The sequence below is a fragment of the Martes martes genome (assembly GCF_963455335.1).
Source record: "Martes martes genome assembly, chromosome: 5".
Classification (NCBI taxonomy): Eukaryota; Metazoa; Chordata; class Mammalia; order Carnivora; family Mustelidae; genus Martes; species Martes martes.
Genome location: NC_137892.1, coordinates 101,155,338 through 101,177,282, shown reverse-complemented (window position 1 = coordinate 101,177,282; position 21,945 = coordinate 101,155,338). Strand labels below are relative to the sequence as shown.

Genomic DNA, 21,945 nt, shown 5'->3' with positions numbered 1-21,945 from the left:
TAGAATTGGTCAAAGGTTCCTGAGTCCTGGGAAGTGGAGATTGGCCAAGCTGCCCTCCTGGGCCTCGCAGGGCACAGGCTGTTTGTGGAAAGCCAAGCAGAGCAGCTTCCTCACTAGGCTCCCAAGAGCAGAAGAGTTGGGATTTGCAGTGTGTGGATAGAATGATGAGGAGCTGGTCTCCCCATCTATTTCACAGATAGTGGGACTGGAAGCAGGAAGAGGGACTTTGTGTTTCAGGTCCTCCTGAGGGGAAGTTTAAGAGATCCAAGAGAGGTTTCCATTTCAGCGATCTTAGAGTCCATGGCAAGTAAATTCATATTCTATTGCTGCCAAAAATTAACCACAAACTTTGCAGCTTAAAACAATACCCATTTAGGGCACCTGAGTTGCTCAGTGGGTTAAGCCTCTGCCTTGGGCTCAGGTCGTGGTCTCAGGGTCCTGGGATCGAGCCCCACATCAGGCTCTCGGCTCAGCAGGGAGCCTGTTTCCACCCCCCTCTCTCTGCCTGCTTCTCTGCCTACTTGTGATCTCTGTCAAATAAATAAATAAAATCTAAAAAAAAAAAACAAAACACCAATGCCCATTTATTCACAAATCTGTAGGTCGAAAGTCTGGCACTGTGTGCCTGGGCTTTCTGCTCAGGGAATCACGAACCTGATCAAAGCCGAGTTCTCTGGGAGGTCTGGGGTAAAATCCACTTCCAAGGTCATTCAGATGATTGGCAGAATTCAGTTCCTTGCATTTGTAGGACTGAAATTCCAGTTTCTTTGCTGGCTGTAAGCCAGGAGCCAGCCTCAGGTCCTAGAAGCTGCTTGTATTTTTGCCATGTGGCCCCTTCCATCTTCCAAGTTAGCGACAGAGAACCTCCACCATGTTGACTCTCTCTCACACTTTGAATCTCCTTTGCCAGTCAGAACCCCATTCCATTTAAGGGCATGCCTGATTGGGCCAGGCCCACCAAAGATAATTTCATTTTAAGGTCAGTTTATTTGGTACCCTAATGACATTTGCAGCATTCTTCTACACAATATCTAGATTCGTGTTGGACTGACTAACGAGGAGAAGGTATGTATACACCATGGATCCTCGGGACCATCTTAGAATTCTACCTACCACAGAAAGGGAGCCAAGAAAGTAAATAATCCCATGAGGAAAATGCCAAACCAAGAGCTACTACTAAGAAGTGCAGTTGGAGCTCAAGGGAGGGAGATGGGGTAGCATTATTGTTTCTCCTGCCCAAAAACCATTTACTGTGGTTTAGAAGTGACACCTGAATTTTCCTTTGGGAACCAATCCGCCTTCATCCTCAGTTCTAGGGCTTCCAGCTCTACCTTCAGTTCTAGGGCTGGCCAGTCAGACAGCATGGTAACTCCAGATCACAGCCATTAGTTCAGGGATAAGCATATACATGTTTGGCCAATCAGAGTCTGCCTTGGGACTTTTACCAGAACTTTTGGGAAAGAGACCCTTTCTTCCCACTGGTGTCACCAGGAATGCAAGCCCGGAGATGTTCTTGGCCATCTTTGTCACTGCTTGGGGAGAACCTGCCTGAGAAGGAAGCCTACACACAGGAAAAGTGAAACAAACAGGGAAGGAAGGAGGGAGGGATGTTGCGGGGGTCAGATGTTCCCTGTCAAGCCTCACCTCCTGGTATGCATGCTTTTTATAGTCTCTTCCCACACCAAGTCAGAGTCAGAGCTGTTCTTTGTGTCCAAGAGAATATGGCGGAAGCCCAGGTCATAAAAAGGATTGTGGTTTCTGCCTTGGTTTCCTGGATTGCTCCCTCTAGGAGAAGCAACTACCATGTTGTGAGGTCACTCAAGCCAGAACCATTCAGCTCAGTTGTTCTGAGTTCTTTTTTTTTTTTTTTTAGGTGTAATTGATTCTTGAACTTCAGAAATAGTGAGAAATGATAATTGGTTGTTGTTTTAAGCCATAAATGTTTGGGTGATTTGTTACCCAGCAATTGATAACTAATACAGATGGACTGATTCCTAATGACTCACCCCATCCCTCAGCTGAGGCAGGAATGGGAATGTGATCCATACCTGGCCAATCAGAACACTGCCTCTTTCTGCCCTCAGTGATTGGTTCAAAATGAGCACCTGACCCAAATCAGACCAGTCAGAGGCAACCCCAGGATTTTTCCTGGAATCTTCAAGGTAGAGGCTTTCTCCTTCATAGATGTTGCCTCATTGGGGTGCCTGGGTGGCTCAGTCATTAAGTGTCAGTGTTTGGCTCAGGTCATGATCCCAGGGTACTGGGTTGAGCCCCACATCGGGTTCCCTGCTCAGCAGGAAGCCTGCCTCTCCATCTCCCACTCACCCTGCTTGTGCTCTCTCTCTCACTGTGTCTCTCTCTGTCAAATAAATGAATAAAATCTGAAAAAAAAAAAAAAGTTGCCTCATTTGTAAAAAGTGAGCATGGGGCTGCTGGCAACCATCTTTAACATCTTAGAGAGTAAACCCGAGAATAAAGACAATGCAGATTAAAAGCAAAGTCAGAATATGGGAAAGACAAATTTTAAGTGACACTATTTGAGACCTGGGATCCAAAGACACATAAAATCAGAACTGCCACCTCTTCTTTTCAGTTACTTGAACCAATAAATTCCCCTCTTTTTTGCCTAAGCCAGTTTTAGTCATAACCAGAAGTCCTAACTGTTGCAAGACTTCATGTATTGTTACCAGGAAGTTCCTAAAACAAAACAAAACAAAACAAAACAAAACAAAACCTCTCACAATCAATCTGTAAGTCAGTAGTTTTAAGTAGGGAAATAATGACCATAGAAGCAGGGACTGGAACTAAAAAACCAGCAGTGAACTTGAATCAGAAAACCTTCAATTCCACCTTGGCCACTGACCCCCGCCCCACAGTGTGACTGTGGGTGAGGGGCTCAGCTTCTATTAAGCTTTTTAAAATTTTTTTTAATTTAAAAAAGATTTTATTTATTTATTTGACAGAGAGAGAGAGATCACAAGTAGGCAGAGAGAGAGGCAGGGAAGCAGGCTCCCTGCCTAGCAGAGAGCCCGATGTGGGGCTCGATCCAAGGACCCTGGGATCATGACCTGAGCCGAAGGCAGAGGCTTTAACCCACTGAGCCACCCAGGTGCTCCAAAGCTTTTTAAAAAAAATTTCAAGTTAGTTAACATATAGTATAGTATTGGTTTTTGAAGTAGAATTTAGTGATTCATCACTTATGTATAACACGCAGTGCTCAGCAGAACAAATGGCCTAGAGTCCGTCACTCATTTAGCCCATCACACCACCAACCTTCCCTCCAGCAGCCCTCAATTTGTTCTCTATTGTTAGGAGTCTCTTATGGTTTGCCTCCCTCTCTCTCTCTTTTTTTTAAGATTTTATTTATTTATTTATTTATTGAGAAGGATACAGAGAGAGAGAGAGAACATGAGAACGTGAGTAGGGGGGAAGGGGCAGAGGCAGGGAAGGCAGAAGCAGACTCCCCACCCCATGTGGGACTCAAACCCAGGACTCCAGGATCCTGACCCGCACCGACTGAGCCACCCAGGCACCCCTCCCTCTCTGTTTTTATCTTATTTTATTTTTCCTTCCCTTCCCCTATGTTCATTTGTTTTGTTTATTAAATTTCACATATGAGTGAAATCATATGATATAATCAGATGGTATTTGTCTTTCTCTGACTGGCTTATTTTGCTTAGCCTAATATACTCTGGTTCCAACCATGTTGTTGCAAATGGCAAGATTTCGTTATTTCATTATTTTTGATGGCTGAGTAACATTCCTGTGTGTGTGTGTGTGTGCGCGCGCGTGTGTGCACGCACGCGCGCACGTGTGCACGCACCACACCTTTTTTGGGAGAGGGAGAGAGAGAGAGAGAAAAGGATGGGGGGGTGCAGAAGGAGAGGGAGAGAGACAAAGTTAAGCAAGCTCCACACCCAGTGCATAGATGGATGCAAGGCTTAATCTGAGCCTGATCATGACCTGAGTCAAAATCAAGAATTGGGGGCTTAACCAACTGAGCGACCTGGGGGCGCTCCCACATCTTCTTCATCCATTCATCAGTCAATGGACATTTGGGTTCTTTCCATAATTTGTCAGCCTCTATGAACCTTAACCACCACATCTCTCTACGGAGGGAAGGACACTCACTGCCTGGCCAGCTTGTTGAGATGGCTGAATGGGGATGCACTTGAAAGGGCAGAGCCTGGGGGCACCTGGGTGGTACAGTCCTTAAGTACCTGATCCTTGTTTCCAGCTCAGGGTCCTGATCTCAGCAGAGTCTACTTAAGACTTTCACTCTCCCTCTGCCTTCCCCCAACCCTGCCCCTGCAATCTCTCTCTCAAATAAATAAATAATAAGTCAGGAAGAAAGAAAGAAAGAAGGAAGGAAGGAAGGACGGACGGATGGAAGGAAGGAAAAAAGAGAGAAAGAAAGAAAGAAAGAAGCAGAGCCTCACATATGGTTAGGACTCAATTTACAGAAATTTGCGATGAAACTTTCGCATATAGACACACTCCCTCTTCTCAGCAGTTTCTACACATCTGCCCCAGTTCTTCCTGCACATCTGGATGTCTTCCAACAACTTATACTAGAGCAAAAAGGCACCGTTCTCTTGCCCTGGCTTCCATCTTTGTACAGCTGGGGCATGGGTCTATGGGATAAGAAGTCAGAAGCCATCAGTCTCCTTCTCACAGAATTCTGGACACCCACACACAACACCCCACTTCTCTCTCACAGAGACTTGGGGTATAAATTTCAAAAGGTGGCAGAACTGCCTGTTCAAAGACAAGTTTAGGGGATCAGAAAGTACTCAGCCTATCATCCTTCACTCCTCCTCAGTTGGTGGCACCGTTTTTCTCTGTTATTCAGGCTGTCACCATGGAACCTTTGTACAAATGGAAGCCACTCCTTCCTCCAGACTAGTGCTATCTGGCAGAACTTTCTGTGATGATGGAGATACTCTCTGTATTGTCTAACACGGTAGCCACACATGTCTATTGGATCTCCTCAAATGTCACACCCTAAGACCATTATCCCCTCACACTTTAGTACTTTGTATTTTAGTATTTTGTCTTAATGTCTTAATTGCACTTATCACTCTCTGCGACCATCCTGTTTGATTATTTATAGGACTAACCTTCACCACCCTTCTAGCACGTAAGCAGAGAGCTTGGCTGATACTACTCTTTTCCCCAGCACCTGATTCAATGCCTGGCACAAAGCGAGGGCTCTGAATTTTTGGATGAATGAATGGATAGGGATCAGAGAAACCTGGCTGAATTCGGCTCTGCTTACTCTTACTCGTTGAGTTTAGGCAAGTCTCCGTTTTGTGTTGTGTGAAGTCGGAGTGGAGGGAGTAGGATGTTGGCCTTGTTTTCTTCCAAGCTCCTGGCCTCTAGCTAGCTGCTGGACTTCTGGCACTTCTGTTCACCACCTGTATAATGGGTGTGAGCTCACCCCAACGTCTCGGGGTGGTAGCGCTGCCTTATAAGGCAGCAGAGCCAAGGGCGGGCGAGGCCGTGTGGGTGGAGAGAAATCACAACATCCGGCTGCAGGGGCGGGGCGGGGGCCCGGAGGCCAAGGAGCCGCTGGGGAGGCCAACCACCTCCTCGGGTCCTCTCCCTGCTTCCGATGTGCGCTCTCCAGAAGGGGCCAACCCAAAGGAATACGGCTGAACACATGGCTCAAAACAGTTCGAAGTCGGCCCGCAGGAGGCCCAAGACAGCAAGGCTAGTCACAGGGACCCGGGCCACACCATCTGCCCCAGTTAAAGTGCAGCGAAGAGAAGAACTGAAGAAGAACTGACGCCCCTTTTATCCAATTAAACATCCGGTCTCCAGGGCGTGACCCAGAGGCCCCACCTCTGTTGTCCTGGCAGAAGGCTCGGCCCTAATTGGCAGTTGGCTGTCCTACCAAGGCCCAGAAATTCGAACCTAGGGGCTGAACCCCACCGCAGACCAACCAGGAAGAGGTGACGTATGAAGTCCCGCCTCCCTGCTCCTTTGGGCGAATCCCTGGCTCGGAAGGCGGGGATTAATAAAGAGACTGTCTAATGGGAAGACGGCGCGGGGAGCACCCGCCTGGTTACTGGCCGCGTAAAGTAAACAGAGGGCAGGGCTGGGCGGGCCGGCGCCGGGGTGGCCCCCAGGAGGGGGCGGAGTGTGCGCGGCGGGCGGCGGCGGCCGGGGAGGCCCGGGAGGCCGCGGCGCGGTCACTGCGAGCCGAGCCGAGCCGCGCCGATCGCCCTCCGGCCCCGGCTCCCGCGAGCGATCCCGGCCGGCGGCGCGGCCCGGCGGGCCCGGCGGCGCCGCAGCCCATGGAGCTCGAGAACATCGTAGCGAACACGGTGCTACTCAAGGCCCGGGAAGGTGAGGCGGCCGAGAAGGCGGCCGGGTGCGGGGAACACGGGCGCGCGGCCTCCGAGCTCGGCTGGGCGCCCCAGTCTCCAGATCCCGCAGGGCAGCGCGCTCCGCGTCCCGCACCCAGCGCAGGGGCGAGCCCTTCCGGCCGGTAGTCCTCCGCACCTGCCCCGGGGTGCCGCGGCCCAGGAAGGGGCGGGGGTCAGGCCACCGCCCTCGCGGCGCGGGCGGGGGGGGGGGCGCGGTGCGGTGAGGGAAAGAGAGAGGAAGGAAGAGGGAAGGGTGGGACCTGGGTCCTTGGAGAGCCTCTCTGAGGCCTGTCCCAGGTGATAGGTGAGAAGATGCCCCAAGAAAGGGTAGCCTACCCCACGTGTCTCAGGCCCAGACCCTAGCGCCCAGCCTGGATCCGCACAAAGTTGGTGCAGGATAAAGGTTGGAGAATGAATGAGCGGAGCCACTACGGTACCACAGCCCACCTGGTTTGGGGGTAACTGCTGGTCACATAGGTTGCTTTGTGACACTGGGGACAGAGGCGAATGGGTCATGATTTTTGTCCTCAGGAAGCCCACGGTTTAGTGGGCTAAACGGGCACAGAAATAAGTGGGAGCTGTGTTTTGAAGGCAGAGAGCATGTGGGGCTGGCAGGACTTAGTGCAAGGCCTGGCAGAGGGAGCAAGTCTGGTGAGTGTGTACTGAGCTTCTCAGGACTTCCACCCCAAATGTTAGGAGACACCTGCTCTCTGAAGGTCCTGGGGGACACAGAGGACCAGACCTGGTCCTCACTGCCTTCTGGTCAGTCTGGCCCTAACCTGCCATGGTCCACCTCAGTAACATAATCACGGAACACTCATTCTGTGCCCTCTCCCGTCTAGGGTGCTGGGGACCAGCGGTGAACAAGACCCTTCTTTTTTGAACTCTAGGGCAGGGAGGTCATGACATGGTCATTTTCCACCCTTTGCTGGGCTTCCAGGCTGAGTCATCTGCTTCACTTTTCTGCTCCATTTTACAGGTGGGAAACAGGCTCAGACTAGGGACTAGCCCCCAAGTCGTACAGTGAGACTGTGGTTGACCCAGGCCTAGGACACAGGATGTCCCCAATATAATCTGAAGGCAGCCCAGAGGAGCCCTCAGATGGCGCAGCATCTGGTACCCCCTGCCTGCCTAGTGTGTGTTGCTCCCTGGGAGGTGCTGCCTGGAAGTAGGCATGGCAGGCTGGGTCCTTAGTGCCCAAAGCCTTCCTTATCTCCTGTCCCTTATCGAGTCTCAGGGCTAGGCCTTCCTCCTAGCCTCTGGGGGCATCTGCCGATTCTGTTCTGCCTCGTCATCTAGCCAGCTAGGGAGGAGGGGTGGGGAGAGCCTGGCCAGGCCTTCCTCCCTAGGGCTGTAGCCAGTTCGGGCCTCAGGCCTGCTGGGAGCACTGCCTTGACCGGCCAGAGAGTGTGACACCTCAGGACAGGCTTCCTCAGGCCGTGGGTGAGGTGTCGTGGGGTATGGCCAGACCTGGACTGCTGCCTTCCCTGGAGAGCCCATACCCAACCTGGTTCTGCCCCTCCCACCTGCATGCTTCTAGACAAGTCTCTTCTCTCTAAACTTTAGTAACCCTTTTTGGGGAATGGTTGGGGATGGGACATGAAAACTAAAAGAAATCCCTCTTGTCACTGAGCCCTAAACCCTGGCCCATAGACTGGTTGCATTGGAATCCCTTCATCAGCTGGCTGACAGCTTGGGGTCTGGCCTTTGCCACCTCCCCAAGGGATCTGAGGCCCTGAGTGGTTTGGGAACCCTGGGATGGCTGGCATGGGATGTTTGGGGTGGGGAGGAAGCATGGGTTGTGGTCCTAGGGAGCTGGATTTGAATTCTGCTTCTGGCACCTCCAGGCTTGGTTATCTTGGACAAATTGATTCCTCATTTCAAGGCCTCCATTTTCTCTTGAGGTTGTGCCTAGTGTGGCAGCGTTGCTGAGGATGAAGTGGGGGCAGCACTGGTGGGGGGAAGAGGGGAGCAAGCCCTTGTTTAGTCCTCCTTCCTTGCCCAGGCACCCAGAGGCCCAGGGAGGGGGCCAGCTTGGCCAGGGAGGAGTCCCACTGACTCTTGGTGGCAGTTCTAGGACAGGATATTTGCATGTGACTCTTGCTGCTGCCTTGATGTGGCTGGGAGGAGGGGGAGGAGGAAGTAACTGGTGGGGGGAGGCCAGCGGATGGAGGGTTGGGTGAGGGACCTGTGGGGGTGGGGGAGGAGTTCCCCTTCTGGGGAGGCCTTGCCAGGGTTGGGGGTGGGGGTCTGTTGCTCATTCACAGTGGAGCAATGACTGTGGGGTACGCTGGGTGCAGGCTGCTGCAGGGCTGCTAGTGGGTTTCCCAATGGGTGTCCTGCAACATTTCCTCCTCCAGGCAGCTTAGGTCACAGAATCCAGGGAGGCACCCAGCTCTGCCCCATCCTTGGAGCAGCCCCTTCCCCTGTGCCACCTGCCTTCAGTCAGGCCAGATGAAAATAAGGCTGGCTACACCGAGGGGAAACTGAGGCCGGGCAGGGAGAAGTGGCTGCCTGAGCTTGCCATGAGTTGTTGGAGCTGAGGCCCTCCTCTTGCCCCAGCGCTGCAGAGTACCTAGACACAGACTGTCCCTGTCACCCTGACAACACCTCTGGAGGTGGCTTTGGATCCAAAGTACCTATGAGGATATTGAGGTTCATAATAGGGCAAGTGATGGGCCTTAAAGCGTGAATTAGAGATTCAGACCTTTGACTGTGGGGCTCCAAGACTTGGGCCCTTCCATTTTCAACCTCCTGGCCCAGGGGCCACAACCGGCTAGCTCTCTATCAGGTTTAATTCACTTGGCTGCAGTGGGTTTTTACAAAAAATATGAACCAGTATTTCCCATAACAGTCCAGATTCCCAGATTCCCAGCTAGCCACACTGAGCCTGCATTCCTGCCTGGCAACAACCCAGGCATGCACAGCCCAGTTCACCACACTCCCCACCACTCCCTATTGTCTCCCACCTGGCCCACATTTACTGTCCCATCTGGCTCTGTAGGCACCTGGGCTGCTACTCTGGTCTCAGCAGCTACAGGTAGGGAGTCAGCTGAGTAAAATGAGGCAGGTATCAGAGCCATGGAAGCCCTTGTGTACTGAAGTGGGCACCCTGAATGCCAGCCCTCTTGCCACCACATTATTCGAGTCTCTGATAGTTCTGGTGCAGGGCCAGGTAATAGGGGCCTGAAGCCTTCCCAGGGACTCAGGCTGCCCTGTGCCTCTGGCATGTCTCAGGCGTGTCCCACATGTCCTGGAGTCTCTTCCTTCTATGCCTTGACTTACCTAGTTCCCACCACTATTATGTCTTCTACTTTCTTCTCCTGGGAACCTCTTACCTGGTAGGAAGCAGCTAAGGCTTCCTGGAAGCCCCCCCTCCATACACACCACCCCATCCCCTACTCCCAGTGGCCTGTCCCTGCTACCCTCTTGGATCTTCCGGTTCAGGAGCCCCCCCGAGCAGGAGGGCCCAGGGGACCGTGTGTGTCCCAGAGTCCAGCAAAGGCATGCTGATGCATGTGGGATGAAGACCTGAGGTGCCTCCTAGAGTGGGCTGAGCCCAGAAGGCCTCTGGATGCCCCGCGTGGGGTGGCGGTGGGACTGGAGACCCAGCGCCCGTTTGCTCCCACAGGTGGTGGTGGGAATCGCAAAGGCAAAAGCAAGAAATGGCGACAGATGCTGCAGTTTCCCCACATCAGCCAGTGTGAAGAGCTGCGGCTCAGCCTCGGTGAGGCCTGGGTGGAGACTTGGGGGTGCTAGGGGGAGGCTCCCCTGAGACCTCAGCCTGGGACAGGCAGGGTTGGGGGGGGTCTGGGGAGCAGGAAGATTGAGGCTGCACCACCCAACCCAGTTTCAGTTCCTGGGCTTGAGATGGGTGGAGAACACAGTGCAAACAGGACAGCAGAGGTGGTTGGGTGGGTGGGTGGGGGGAGTAGGGCAGGGTCATATTTGGGACAGTCTGAGAGAAGCAGAGGAAAGGAAGATCAGGCCTAGGGTTTGAGGGACAGAGGGCACAGTGGAGGCTGGAGCCAGCCCAGAGTGGGACTGTGTGAGGATCCCCAAGCCCATGTTTAGCACAGGCCACCTCAGAGTGGTATGAGTGGCAGGTGTGGGGAAGGGGGCAGCAAAACCTGGACCAGAAGGGCCAGGACCCCTGCTTATTTGGCTGAGGCCGCAGGTCTGCACAGCACCCAAGGTTACCTAGGCCCCTCTGATAGCCCACACGTGGGCAAGGAGTATACAACGGCTGCTTCCACGGCCTAGGAAGGAGGCCCAGCCTCGAGCTCGCCGGAAGCCACAGCTTCCTCCTGTACTTTCGCCAGGCAGGCAGCAGGTTTGGGCCTAGCCTGGGCCTGGCCGGAACCTCACAAACCACACCCAAACCCAGCACTGTGACGTCTGTAGGTGGTGTGAACCAGGAGATAGCAGGTGGAGGTGAGGGCCTAGCTCTGGGGCCATACTCCTGACTGTGTGACCTTGAGCTAATGATTTGGCTTCTCTGGGCCTCAGAGTCCCAAGCTATGATGGAAATAAGAGTAATGTCGGCATACCTGGGTGGCTCAGTTGGTTAAGTGTCTACCTTTGGCTCAGGTCATGATCCCAGGGTCCTGGGATGGAGTCCCACATCCAGCTCTCTGCTCAGCAGGGAGTCTCCTGCTCCCTCTGCCTGCCACTCTCCCTGCTGTGCTCTCTCTCTCTGGCAAATAAATAAATAAAATTAAAAAAAACAAAAACAAAAAGAGTAATGCCCACCTCAGTGTTGTGGTGAGGGTTCTAAAGGAGATGATGGCTTCCATACTACAGGGCTGGAAGCTGCTACTGGGGCTCAGAGCCTGGTGGTATGGACAGGAGGGCCCCGCCGGCAGGCTCCAGGTCTGGGAACCCAGTAGCTCCTACCCCTGCTTGCAGAGCGTGACTACCATAGTCTGTGCGAGCGGCAGCCCATCGGGCGCCTGCTGTTCCGTGAGTTCTGCGCAACGAGGCCCGAGCTGACTCGCTGCATTGCCTTCCTGGATGGAGTGGTGAGTGCAGCCCAGGCCAGCCCCGAGGGTGGGCAGGGGCCCCTAGGCCAAGTGTGTTCCATCTCCCCACACCTGTTGTTCTGCCCAGATCCCAAGCTTCCCTGCCTCCCACCCTGTAGGCCGAGTATGAAGTGACCCCCGATGAGAAGCGGAAGGCCTGTGGGCGGCGACTAGTGCAGAATTTTCTGAGCCACACGGTGAGTGAGCAGTGATGGAGGGAGGACAGCAGTGGGCAGAGCTCAGTGATGGGGAGAGGAATGACTACAGCCTGGGCAGAGAGTGCTCTGGAGCTAGTCCGGGTTCACCAGGCAGACCTCGGGCAGAGAGCCCGGGAGGGTGGGCCAGGCTGGGCAGTCTGCCAGGGGCTCTGCTTCACCCTGCCTCAAAGGGTAGCATGGAACTGAGTCCAGCAACTGGGCAGGCTGGCGCAGCACTCGCCTACAGCAGGCCAAGGGAGCCCCCTGCACTGACCGCTTTATTGCCTGTCCCTAGGGTCCTGACCTCATCCCTGAGGTCCCCCGGCAGCTGGTGACTAATTGCTCCCAGCGGTTGGAGCAGGGGCCCTGCAAAGACCTCTTCCAGGAGCTCACCCGGTAAGCCTCTCCCTGCCCACAGGCCTGGAATTGTGTCCTGAGGAGGGGGCTTCTGTGGGCCTGGAAGGCTGTGAACAGCTCAGCAGCTGGGGAGGGAGCTCAGCCTCCCACCCTGGCTTTGCATGTGCTGTGTGAGCTTGGACGGGTTGCCTTCCCTCTCTGTGGCATCTTCAGCTTCTGCAGGGGTGCATGCCTCCCGCCTCATCAGGTTAGCAAGAGGGATTGCTGATGATTGCTGCCTTTCAGGCTGAGCATGCACATAACACGGGGTCTGGCCCAACAAGCTGAGAACCTGAGGGTTCAGGGGCTGACCTACGGGTTGGGCCCTCTCAACAGGCTGACCCACGAGTACCTGAGCATGGCTCCTTTTGCCGACTACCTCGACAGCATCTACTTCAACCGTTTCCTACAGTGGAAGTGGCTGGAAAGGTGAGTGGCTTGAAGGCTGGGCCTCGGTAGGCTAAGTTTCTGGAACTCTCACAGGCCTTGGGCCCCTGCTTAGCCAGTGTTTGCTCTGAAATTCCTTGCCCACAGGCAGCCAGTGACCAAAAACACCTTCAGGCAGTACCGAGTCCTGGGCAAAGGTGGCTTTGGTGAGGTGAGTGGCCAGGCCAGAGCCCCTGATGGAGTGGGGAGGTGGGGTACAGTGGGCCCTGGACCAGCACCCCTTCCCCGAACTCCTATAGCCCCAGAAAGGGCACAGCTGGTCCCTATTTGCCCATCTACCTTGGCTCCAGGTGTGTGCCTGCCAGGTGCGGGCAACGGGCAAGATGTACGCGTGCAAGAAGCTGGAGAAGAAGCGGATCAAGAAGCGGAAAGGGGAGGCCATGGCACTGAATGAGAAGCAGATCCTGGAGAAAGTGAACAGTAGGTTTGTAGTAAGTACAGACAGGAGACCCCTCCCTTGCTCCTGGCCATGCATTTGCCCTGCCTTCCCCACGCCCTGCTAGGTCTCCTCCTGCCCTGCCCCATCCCCTCCAGGCACCACCTTACCACCTTCTGAGATGCCTGGAAAGGGCGGGTTTGGGGTGTAGACACCAGACCTGGGGAGCAGGCTGGGTCCCAAGGACTGGCACTGAGAAGGATTTTTTGGGTGGCTGATGCCAGCCTTTTCACCGGGTGGCCGCTGGCCCCTGCTTGAGGGCTCGGGTCCCCTCGACCACAGGTGAGCTTAGCCTATGCCTATGAGACCAAGGACGCGCTGTGCCTGGTGCTGACGCTGATGAACGGAGGCGACCTCAAATTCCACATCTACCACATGGGCCAGGCTGGCTTCCCTGAGGCTCGGGCTGTCTTCTACGCGGCGGAGATCTGCTGCGGCCTGGAGGACCTGCACCGGGAGCGCATCGTGTACAGGTGCTGGCCCTGGGCCTGCCCGCAGGGGGCGCTGCAGTGGGGGCACGGGCGGAGGCTGCCAAGGCACACAGGAGCCCTTTGAGCCCTGCCACACTTGCCCATGCCCAGTGCGCTTGACCGCCTCTGGGTCTGGCTCGCTCCCATGAATGCTGGTGTTGTCACCCCTCTCTGTGTGACCCTGGGTTAGTCGGCTCCCTGCTCCGTATGCTCTTTACTTTTCTGGGAAGCAGAGACTCTTAATTCCTGCCTTGCAGGTGGTTTTAGGGGCCAAATGAGATAACGCAGTGAAGTGCACAAAGCCCGGTGTTAGGCGCTTGTCAGCGGACAGCTCTGCCTGTCATTACGGGCAGTGATTTCATTTGAACCTCATAATAGCCCCATGAAGGCACAGATGAGTAGCCCCATTGGACAGGAAAGGTCGAGTCAGCCACCAGAGTGGTGGGGGAGGGTGGGACTACATCATCACCAGTGGAGAACAAGGCTCCTGCTGCTGTCCCCCCACGTGGGAGCTGCTCTTCACTTGTCTGGGGACTCCCAGGAAGGGTGGTCCTCACGGGACAGATCCTGGGGCCACTCCCTCAAGTTGGGGCTGCTGCGAGGGAGGGCAGGGCCACCTCTCAGCCCAGCAATAAATGGCTCCTGCACCTTCCTGCACATTCCGTCCCAGGAGACAAGTGAGCTAGGAGGTGGTGGCGTTAACATCTGACCCTGCCCTTCTCTCCCCACAGGGACCTGAAGCCGGAGAACATCCTACTGGATGACCACGGTGGGTGGGGGGGGCCTCAGAGGTGGGGTGCTGTGGAGTAGGGCAGGGTCTGGCTCACCTGCTTCATGCCCCCCCCCCCGCCCTGCTTCTCCACCCACATTCAGGTCATATCCGAATCTCCGACCTGGGGCTGGCAGTGCACGTGCCAGAGGGCCAGACCATCAAGGGTCGTGTGGGCACTGTGGGCTACATGGGTGAGTCTCTCTCTGCCCTGACTGCCTTGCCTCTGGGGTCCCCTTGCTGTCCTGGCTGGGCCCCACCACTTCTGTTTGGGAGTCTTCTGTGTTTCGGGGAGTAGAGAGAGCTGATAGCCCTCTTGTATAAATTAGGCCTGAGACTCAGCCAGGGCCCCCCCCCCCCACACCTGCGGATACATGTTCATTGACCAGATACTGAGCTCCTGCTCTTGGCTGGGCTTGCCGGTGGCTACCAAAAAGGATGAGAAGGGACTGAATTTAGTGTCCCCGTCCTGCCCTCTCCTGAACTGCCCAGGTCCTGAGAGGAAGTGCCCATCTGCAGTGCCAAGATGGGGCCCCATATTCCCCTTGGGGACCATGAGACACGGCAGACAGAGCCCCAGTTGCAGGGCCCCACCTCTTGTTTGTGGCGTGTCCTCAGGCCACATACTACTGCTCCCAGCCCCACTTGGCCCAACTGTAGAGCAGCCATACTGGCTCCCAGAGTGGCCTTGAGGATGCAGAGAGGCAAGAGGGGCAGAGATCCCCGTGTGCCCCGCCTGGCAGGTGTAGGTATGCGGTAGGTGAGTCTCTTCTATACTAGATCCCAAGATTGCAAACATAACCACACAGGCCTGATATGGCCTACATTTGTGCTTAAATCAAAGTGTTTTTTAAACAACTGGAATGGGTTACCAACATATGATAGGCCGGACAGCTTTACGTTAAAAACACAGATTTCTGACTTCTCCTGAAAAGTTGCCAAACCTGGCCTTCTGCAGGGCCACGTTGGCCCCTTTTAGTGGGGCAGGGGCCATCCCGTGTGCTGACGTCCCTCCCAGGTGGTGCCTGCTGCCGAGCCCTCACTCCTCTTTCCCCCACTGCCTAGCTCCGGAGGTGGTGAAGAACGAACGGTACACATTCAGCCCAGACTGGTGGGCGCTGGGCTGCCTCCTCTACGAGATGATTGCAGGCCAGTCCCCCTTCCAGCAGAGGAAAAAGAAAATCAAGCGAGAGGAGGTGGAGCGGTTAGTGAAGGAGGTGCCTGAGGAGTACTCCGAGCGCTTTTCCCCACAGGCCCGCTCGCTCTGCTCCCAGGTATGGCAGCCATCAGGAGGCAGGCCGGCTAGGCATGGGGACGGGGGTGGGGGCGGCAGCCACCCCTCCTGGGCCACCTTGACCACCCCTGCCCCGCTGTAGCTCCTGTGCAAGGACCCCGCTGAGCGCCTGGGGTGTCGTGGAGGTGGTGCCCGTGAAGTGAAGGAACACCCCCTCTTCAAGAAGCTGAACTTCAAGCGGCTGGGAGCTGGCATGCTGGAGCCACCCTTCAAGCCTGACGTTAGTGCTTTCCACTCCTGCTGAGGACGGGCCGCACCGCACTGGGGCAGGTGGTGGGGGGCTCGGGGTTCAGGGCTCTCGGAGGCGCGGTCAGGACACCTTCAGTTTAAGTGTCAGGAAACCCAACTCAAATAGCTTGGCCAACAGGACAGAATTCAGTGGGCTCTCATAGGTGGAAAGCCTCAGGATTGATCTTGCTTTGGGCATGCCCGGACCTGGGGCTCCAGCAGTGTTGCCAGGGATTCCCTCTTCCTCTCCCACCCCGCTGGACTGGCCAGCATGCGGTCTTTACTCTCTGGCGGCTCTCCCTAGGGTATGGCAGTGGTAGACCCAGCATTTCAGGTCCACGTCCTACCAGCTCAGCCAGCCCAGGAGACACAGTGTACCTCTTGCCCAATAATTTCAAAAGAAGTCCTAAAAGGGGGAAAAAATTCTTTTTTTTAAATTTATTTTTATTTATTTATTTTTTAAATATTTTATTTACTTATTTATTTGACAGACAGAGATCACAAGCAGGCAGAGAGGCAGGCAGAGAGAGAGGAGGAAGCAGGCTCCCTGCTGAGCAGAGAGCCCGATGCGGGACTCGATCCCAGGACCCTGGGATCATGACCTGAGCCGAAAGCAGGGGCTTTAACCCACTGAGCCACCCAGGTTCCCAAGGGGGAAAAAACTCTTAAATCTGGTGCTTATTGCCACTGGTTGTTCGGAAGCCCCTCAGCGGCCACATTTGGATCACTTGCCCACCTGACCCACGGCCAGTGGGGGAGGTTGGGTTCCTGATGGAAAACCAACATGCCGTTGTCAGCAGGGGTCAGGGGCTGAATATTGGCGCCCACCACACCTCGTGGTGCTGATGTCACCCTTGCAGAGTCTCACCCATTTACTGAGTATCTTGGGGGGGCTGGTTAGGCATCCCATGGGCAGAGACATCCTCGAGTCATCATATTCCAGGTGGCAGAAGCCCAGCTAAAGCTTTTGTCTGGCATGGAGCTCATTCGTTCATTTGGCCAGAAGGTCATGGCGTCGGGCCTGCATCAGGGTTTCGTGCAATGTTGCCAGGACTTGATCCCTCGGCTCTGCTTCATCCTGTGAATTGTCCTCCCACTGAGTTCAGGCTTCTGTGTGTGAAGTCACAGGGAACGTTGTGAGTGGCCAGGATGAAGTTACGTGCTTGCCCTCCTCCCATGTGTAAGAGGACTGGGTCCTGGCATTGACGGGTCACCGGCAGGCCAGGCTGATGGCTGTCAGCCACACAGTGACTATTTATTCATTCAGCAAATGTCTGAGTGCCCATAAGTGCCAGAGCTCGGAGATAAAGAGGTCAGCAGGACGGAGTCCTGCCTTCCTGTTGTAGAGGGGAGCATGCCGAAGTAAAGCACTAAGAGAAAAAGAATAGCAGCTAATGTCAAAAGGATAAATGCGGCTAAGAGGGAGATAAGGAATGATGGGGGTGGGAGTATTTTTAGACAGGGTGGACCTGATGGTTAAGCAGAAGCCTAAAAATGTGAAGGAGAGAGCTGGGCTGAGTTTTGGGGTGAGAGCCTTCCAGGGAGAAGGAGAAGCCTCGAGGGAAAGATCAGCGAGGAGGCCAGTGTGGCAAGAGTGAGTGTGGGCTGGGAGAGGCACGGGGTTTTATTCTAAGTGTGACAGGGCCTGGGGGTGGGGTGGGGGTTGAGCAGGCCTATGAGGGGTTGGTGCAGGGCTAGAGAGGGTGAGTACAAGTGGGAGGCCAGCTAGGAAGAATTGTGCCTTGTTGGCCTCACCAGCATCCTGGGGTGTGGACCTTGCTGTGAGTGATTGAACTGAGAGCAACCTGCCTTGGGGCTGACCCCACAATCAGGTTTCCCCCTGCTTCTGGTGTACATCTTCTGATCTAACCTTGAAATCATCCCACCACCCCTAAGTCTTCAAAGTTAGAAAATAAGTGCTCTGGACTTTAAATTTCTAGACAGAACAGAGAAGCGAGTTTGATACTGATACTATTTTAATAGCTTCATTGAGATTTAATGCACATACCCTATAATTCACTCGTTTAAAGTGTGTGACTGAATGGCTTTTGGCATATTCAGAGTTGTGCAACCATCACCATAATGAGTTTTAGAACATTCACATCACCCCTTTCCTCCCACCAACAAAATGAGTGCCCATTAGCACTCATTCCCCATTTTCCTCTCCCTGTGGCCCTGGCAATCACTCATCTACTTTCTGTCTCTATATTTGCCTGTCCTGGACATTTCATGCAAATGGTGTTATACCATACGTGGTCCTTTGTGACTGGCTTCTTTCACTTTAGTGTAATGTTTTCAGGGTTCATCAGTATTATAGCCTGTACTTTGTTCCTTTTTTTTTTTTTTTAAGATTTTATTTATTTGAGAGAGAGAGCACATGAGTGGTGGGGAGGCGCAGAGGGAGAGGGAGAAGCAGACACCCCCCTGAGCAGGAAGCCTAATGTGGGGCCCGATCCCAGCATCCTGGGATCGTGACCTGAGCTGAAGGCAGATGCTTAACTAACTGAGCCACCCAGGCCCCCTAACCCCCCGCCTTTTAAAAAGACTATTTATTTGAGAGAGAGCAAAGCAGGGGAATAGGCAAAGGGAGAGGGAGAAGCAGACTCCCCACTGAGCAGGGGTCCCTACATGGGACTCGATCATGACCTGAGCTGAAAGCAGACACTTAACTGACTGAGCCACCCAGGTGCCCCTACTTTCTTCCTTTTTTATTACTGAATAATACTCCTTTGTTTGAGTATGCCACATTTTGTTTATCAGTGGATGGACACTGGAGTTGTTCCCACTTTGGGCTTACTGTGAATAATTCTTCTACTATGAACATTGGCATGCAAGTGCTGGTGGGGACATAGGTTTTCATTTTTCTTGGATATACACCCAGGAGTGGAACTGCTGGCTAATATGGTAACGCTGCATTTAACCTTTCGGGGAAATGCGAGATTGTTTTCCAAAGCAGCTGTACCGTTTTACATGATGTTGTTATTGTTTTTAAAGAATGTATTTATTTATTTGACAGGCAGAGATCATTTCATTGGCAGAGAGGCAGGCGGGGCGGGGAGCAGGCTCCCTGCCGAGCAGAGAGCTTGATGTGGGGCTCAATCCCAGGACCCTGGGATCATGACCTGAGCCGAAGGCAGAGCCTTTAACCCACTGAGCCACCCAGGCGCCGCCCCTTTGACGATGTTGTTTTAATTGACATCCTTAATAGTAGAATTTAGAAAACAATGCAAAGATAAAAAAGACACTGGCCTTCTGGAGTGAGGTGGGCTCTCAGGAGGGACCCTGAGGGTGTGGGGAGTTGGGAGGACTGTTCTAATCCTCCGGTTATCTATGAAGCTTGAGGGGATAGGGCAGGCCATTGGAACATCCTGGGACAGAGGACCTGTCAGTGCCAGGCCCTGCGTGGGGATGCTTAGCTCAGGCAGCTAAGATCCTGCCTGCACTATACCCCCAGACGGCCGTGTGTGGGTAGAAGGGGTGCCTGTCACTGATTCCCTAAGGCACTGCAGGGCTGCTTGGCTGCAGCCAGTCAGTTCCCGTTGACAAGGAGAGGCATGGCCTTTATGAACCTCGCCAGTCAGAAGCAATGAGGGTTAATAACCCCTAGTTTACAAAGTGGAAAAGACCTCAAGGAGAAGGGACTGCCGTGCTTAACAAGTGCATGGGGCACCTAGTTTCCGACTCCAAATCTGAGAGCTGCAAGGGTTGGGGCACAGCCAGGCCAAGGCTTGGGTGACTTTCAGGGCTGAGCTGCCCGTGTGCATGTAGGTGGGCAAGCATATATGTGTGCCTACCTGTGAGTCTCTTGCTTCCGTCTGACCGCTGTTTCCGTCCCCACCAGCCCCAGGCCATTTACTGCAAGGATGTTCTGGACATCGAACAGTTTTCCACAGTGAAGGGCGTGGAGCTGGAGCCCACTGATCAGGACTTCTACCAGAAGTTTGCCACGGGCAGTGTGCCCATCCCCTGGCAGAATGAGGTAAGGAGCTGCCCAGCTGGTGGGTTGGGCTCCAGAGCAGAGGCCCAGAGCCGGCTCTCACCACTGCCTGTGCTCGGGCAGATGGTGGAGACTGAGTGCTTCCAGGAGCTGAATGTCTTTGGGCTCGATGGCTCGGTTCCCCCAGACCTGGACTGGAAGGGTCAGCCCCCTGCACCCCCCAAGAAGGGACTGCTGCAGAGACTCTTCAGCCGTCAGGTAAGCCCCAGTGGCATCCTGGCCCGGCCCCTCGCCTAGCTCCAGGGGACGGTGGGCGGGAGGCAGAGCTGGTGCCCGCGTGTGCTGGGAGTGGGCCTCTTCCAACCGCGCCACGTGTGCCCAGGGTCTCTGGCCTCATTCCCGCCTGTCCCCTACCCCTGGCTGGGCTCACGGCCTCTTTTCTCTTTCCAGAGGTGAGCAGTGTGGGCTCTCCGTGGGTTGGCCTTGCTGCCGGGCCTCGGGGAGCCACGGGCAGCCCTTCCATGGCAGAGGCGAGATGTGGGCGAAAGAAGTCTGGTGCCCGCTCCCCCCTTTCCCCCAACTACTTCGTTCCCTGCACCCTGGCACCTTCAAGCTGCTGGCCTTGCTTAGCCATCTGTCTCCCCATGCTCTGCCTCCACCATCTCTGGGGGAGAGGGTGTGGACAGGGCCTTGCTCTGGCAAAGCCCGAGATCCGCCCGGACCCTCTTACTTCAGCCTGCTGTCAATATTCTCTGCGCTGATGTCCACACATGTCTGGCCTGAGCTGCTGCTCCAGGCCCCTTGCAGGGAGCCCCCAGCCCAGAGCATGGCTCCAGGCAGCTCCTGGCAGGGCCGGCCTGGGTAGTAGCACTGGTGGCTAATGGCACTCGCTCTGCCTCTCTCCCTCCGTGTCTTCCCCATCCCTCCAGGATTGCTGTGGGAACTGCAGCGACAGTGAGGAAGAGCTCCCCACCCGCCTCGAGCTCCCCACCCGCCTCTAGCCCCCAGCCTGAGGCCCCCATCGGTGGTTGGCGGTAGCAGCTACTCCGAGCGCTGTTTACAGTTTTGCACAGTGGTCTTCCCCATTGCCCACGCGAGTTGTGGCCTGGGGAACACAGCCGGAGCTGTCCCCAGTGTCCTCTGCCCCTCAGCCCCTGGTCTGGCTGGGTTTGGGCAAGGCCTGGGCTGTCCCTGGGACAAAGGTGCGTCCCTTCAGCTCTTGTCTGTGGAGCTTGGGGCTTTCTGTATTTATGTATTTGTACGAATGTATATAGCAACCAGAGCGTTCTTAAGACCCACCCTGGAGCTGGCAGAGGGGCCGCTGCCAAACTCAAGGCTCCTTGGGCCCAGCTTGGACAGGCCGAGACTGGGCCAGACAAGGCCCTTGAGCCCCCAGCACTGTGCTCGCCACCGCCGACCTCCGAGTGAGACTCATGCCTGCCTCTGCCGCCCTGGGCTCAGGCCACCACCTCTGGGGTCCATTGTTGTCCCTTCTCAGCACTTGTCAAAGCTGGATCTGGGGCCTCTGTATCCCCTAGGCCTGTGCCAAAGTGTGACCAGAGATTGGGCTGACCCTGGGACCCCATCAGTCCACTGCCCAGGCTGTCCCAGATGGATCTGCCTCTGCCTTCCAGCTCCCAGGGTACCTCGTCCCTCATGCTGGGCCCTGTCCTGAAGACACCTCTTGCAGAAATGCCCCAGCCCAGGCCGTGGGAAGGGGGGAGGAGGTTGTCCCTGGCTAACTCTCAAACATTCCAAACTCCCCTCTTAACAATAGACACATGTGCCCAGCAATAATCCATCCCTCCCTGTGTGTACCTGTGGGGTGTGTATGTGAGTGTGTGCGTGTATGTGAAGGGGGTTGGCCGAGGTGTGTGTGTGCCTGCCCCCCAGGCCCTGATTCTGGTCCTTCCCAGATGGTAATGGCCATCCTGGTCCCAGTGTTAGGGTAGCATGGGATTATAGGGCCCTGGTTTTTCCGTATTTAAAGCCAATTTTTATTACTCATTTTGTCCAATGTAAGCTGCCACGTGTCTCTGAGTGAATACAGTCGAGCACAAACCTGGCCAGCCGCCCTGCCTGCCTCTTTCTTGCTCCTGGTGTTCCAGGGGTCTTTCTGCTTCCCTCGCCCTGCTGGAAGTGGGAAGGGATCAGAGGTGGGCCTGGTGGGGCTACCCTTCCAACATGCCCTGGACCCCCTCCCCTCGCCCCTGAAGCTGATCTTGGACTAGCCTCTCCAGGCAGTCAGGCCTCAGTGGACTTTGGGCTCACCAGTGAGTTTCTGAGCTTCCTAAATGGGGTGAGGCCTGAGGGAAGAAGCCTTGGGTCCCCACTAGGGTGAGAGTTTGGCTCTACCTGGACTGGGGAGGCAGGTTTAGC

At 55.0% G+C, this 21,945-nt stretch overlaps 1 protein-coding gene across 4 annotated transcripts; it reads left to right on the top strand.

Moving 5' to 3' along the window:
- Positions 1–6,140: 6,140 nt before the first annotated feature.
- Positions 6,141–21,639, top strand: GRK6 (G protein-coupled receptor kinase 6). 4 transcript variants are annotated; one of them, XM_080804200.1, is made up of 16 exons: positions 6,141–6,351; positions 10,003–10,098; positions 11,280–11,392; positions 11,512–11,589; positions 11,885–11,985; positions 12,322–12,414; positions 12,520–12,583; positions 12,723–12,863; positions 13,151–13,341; positions 14,070–14,107; positions 14,212–14,301; positions 15,173–15,381; positions 15,484–15,621; positions 19,471–19,608; positions 19,690–19,824; positions 20,496–21,639. In XM_080804200.1, exons 1-16 carry the CDS (start codon positions 6,300–6,302, stop codon positions 20,565–20,567), a joined length of 1,749 nt encoding a protein of 582 aa, XP_080660326.1. In that variant the 5' UTR covers positions 6,141–6,299; the 3' UTR covers positions 20,568–21,639. The 4 variants fall into 4 exon arrangements, with proteins under 4 accessions (XP_080660326.1, XP_080660327.1, XP_080660328.1 ...); XM_080804201.1 differs by having other exon boundaries at positions 20,017–21,631; XM_080804202.1 differs by having other exon boundaries at positions 6,328–6,351; positions 11,175–11,392.
- The last annotated feature ends 306 nt before the right edge of the window (positions 21,640–21,945 follow it).

Excerpts from the sequence above, each read along its gene's own strand:
- GRK6 (XM_080804200.1), top strand. The coding sequence starts at position 6,300 with ATGGAGCTCGAGAACATCGTAGCGAACACGGTGCTACTCAAGGCCCGG. Across the intron at positions 12,415-12,519 it reads CAGTGGAAGTGGCTGGAAAG|GCAGCCAGTGACCAAAAACA; the intron begins GTGAGTGGCTTG and ends CCTTGCCCACAG. Across the intron at positions 14,302-15,172 it reads GGGCACTGTGGGCTACATGG|CTCCGGAGGTGGTGAAGAAC; the intron begins GTGAGTCTCTCT and ends CCCACTGCCTAG.